The sequence below is a fragment of the Haliaeetus leucocephalus genome, unplaced genomic scaffold (genome assembly GCF_000737465.1).
Source record: "Haliaeetus leucocephalus isolate CR32 unplaced genomic scaffold, Haliaeetus_leucocephalus-4.0 Scaffold741, whole genome shotgun sequence".
NCBI lineage: Eukaryota > Metazoa > Chordata > Aves > Accipitriformes > Accipitridae > Haliaeetus > Haliaeetus leucocephalus.
Genome location: NW_010973177.1, coordinates 5,962,319 through 5,964,374, shown reverse-complemented (window position 1 = coordinate 5,964,374; position 2,056 = coordinate 5,962,319). Strand labels below are relative to the sequence as shown.

At 61.2% G+C, this 2,056-nt stretch overlaps 1 protein-coding gene across 1 annotated transcript in view; it reads left to right on the top strand.

Annotated features, from left to right (window-relative positions):
- Nucleotides 1-1,650: 1,650 nt before the first annotated feature.
- Nucleotides 1,651-2,056, top strand: part of LOC104840101 (C-type lectin domain family 4 member F-like) — a 1,809-nt gene continuing 1,403 nt past the window's right edge. Inside the window, exons 1-2 of the mRNA XM_010580818.1 lie at nt 1,651-1,774; nt 1,918-2,034. Coding sequence (XP_010579120.1) covers nt 1,708-1,774; nt 1,918-2,034 — 184 coding nt within the window. The 5' untranslated portion in view covers nt 1,651-1,707. The remainder of the gene's footprint in view (nt 1,775-1,917; nt 2,035-2,056) is intronic.

Here is a 2,056-nt window from a genome sequence, read left to right as displayed (position 1 = left end):
ACATGGTTTAGTGGGCATGGTTGATGGTTGGACTCAATGATCTTGAAGGTCTTTTCCAACCTAAATGATTCTATGATTCTATGATGTGGCTCAAGAGATAACCAGCAAAACCCAGCTCTGCCGTAGAGCCCACCCTGCAGCCAAAACCAAGAGACTTCTGAACACAAAAGCCCCACAAAAAATGTCCATTATGCTAACACTTAACTAGAGAAAAAGGTCTTAAATGGGAAAACAAAACCCCACGTTAAAAGGAAGTTAAATGGAGCAGCTAAAAGGGGAGGGCTTGCAGGTGAAGTGGAGAACTTGGAGAAGTGCCGTGTGGGCCTGCAGGGACCCTCAGTGGTGGCCCCTCACTGTCCCAGTGCACCCAGGGCTGCCTCCAATTCAGTGCTGGCAGCTGGCTCTGAGCTGGCTGGCAACTCGCCTGGAGCTCAGGGGGTGCTGGGGATGGGGACAGCACCGTCACCGCAGCAGCTGGTGGCCAAGATGGGGGGGTCCATGCCCTGGGGAGGGGGAGCAGGGAAGGAGAAGAGCAGGGGAGGAGGAGGATGAAGGTCTGCCCACCGCAGGGCCACTGGCCCATGCCGAGGGGTGCAGGGGGGGCTGGGGGGAAACGTGCCTCCAGGCTTTTTAGCTATTTGTCCATTTGTCAGAAAAGCAGTTTCTGCACATTTGAAGATATTTCCAGTGCCTGTGTCAAACACGATGGTGGTTTGGGACGAAATGGGGAAAAAAAACAAAAACCAGAAGTCCTGAAATACCACATCCTGGTGTTACCAGAGCAGAGCATGGGCAGCTGGGGGCCTAGGGAGAGCGTGGTGCCGGCACCGGCGAGGTCTGTTCCATTGGTGGTGGTGCCAGGTGTCCCGCCACAGCATGCAGGGTCGGTGCTGGGAGGAGCTGGGTGTCCCCAGGCAGACCCTGTGGCAGCAGGCACAGACCCCTGCTTTGGGGTTCACCGCCAGCAGGGATCTCCAGCCTGCACGGTGCTGCCGGCAAGTGCCCGTCACAGCCCCCAGCACGGTCCTGTGACAGGCGGCTTCCCCCAGTGCCAGACGGCAGCTCCCCACTCCTGACATGGCACGGATCCTGCCAGGATGGCGCCTGTCCTGGGCATCCCTCCCCATGCCCTCTGCGTGGCTTCCCAGCCAGGCAGAGCACTGCCTGCACACATCGCCAATGTAACGGTGATGAATATGATGATGATGATGATGATAATAATACTACCACCACCAGCCCTTCTCCTTGTTGATAACAGCATGCTGCCAGCCCTGTTTGAAGCCTGCCTGCCCTCCTGGCAGATAAGGATGATGGCTCAGAGTCCGGCACCGCGTCGGGCACGCCGGGCTGGGTGCATCCCCCCCTTCTCTGCCACCGCTCACCGGGACCAGGGAGCCAGTTCCCTGCCGGGATTCAGGGGTTCCCCCAAGATTTCTGCGCCTGAGGGTGGGAAACGCAAACTGCAATTGAGATGTGCTTTGGGACAAAAACCACAGGGTCAGGGTCGAGTGCCACTCGTCAGCAGACGATTCCGCTCGGGGTGGGGTGACACATGTGACGCTCCAGCCAGTGGCGGGAACCAGCACCCACAAGCTGCTGCGGGTGCCTGGCTGCCAGTTTCCCTTCCTGGCACTTTGGGTTGCCCTCGCCGGCGTGCGCCAAGGCTTCGTCAGGAAGCGGCTCCCCGTGCCGTGCCGGCCACCAGGGATGGCCGCGGCAGGACCGGACCTGTACGAGAGCCTGCAGATCCGCTACCCACCCAGCCCCGCTCGAAGTAAGCCCAGCCTTGCTGGGATGCTGAGGGCAGGAGCAGGCAGCTGGCTGATCCCCTTCCTTCCCCAGCCCTCTGCCAGCAGTGCCGGGGTCCCCGGGGTGGCTCGGCCCCGGCTCAGGGCATCTCTGGCTTCTCTCCCGCAGCGCCGGCGCTTGGGTCCCCTCTGGCCGCATCCCGCTGGACGCTGGGCACCGTCCTGGCCGTGGGCACGGGGGTGATCCTGGTGCTGGGGGCTGCCCTGGCAGTCCTCATCACCCTGCGTAAGTGCCGCCAGGGCCGGGG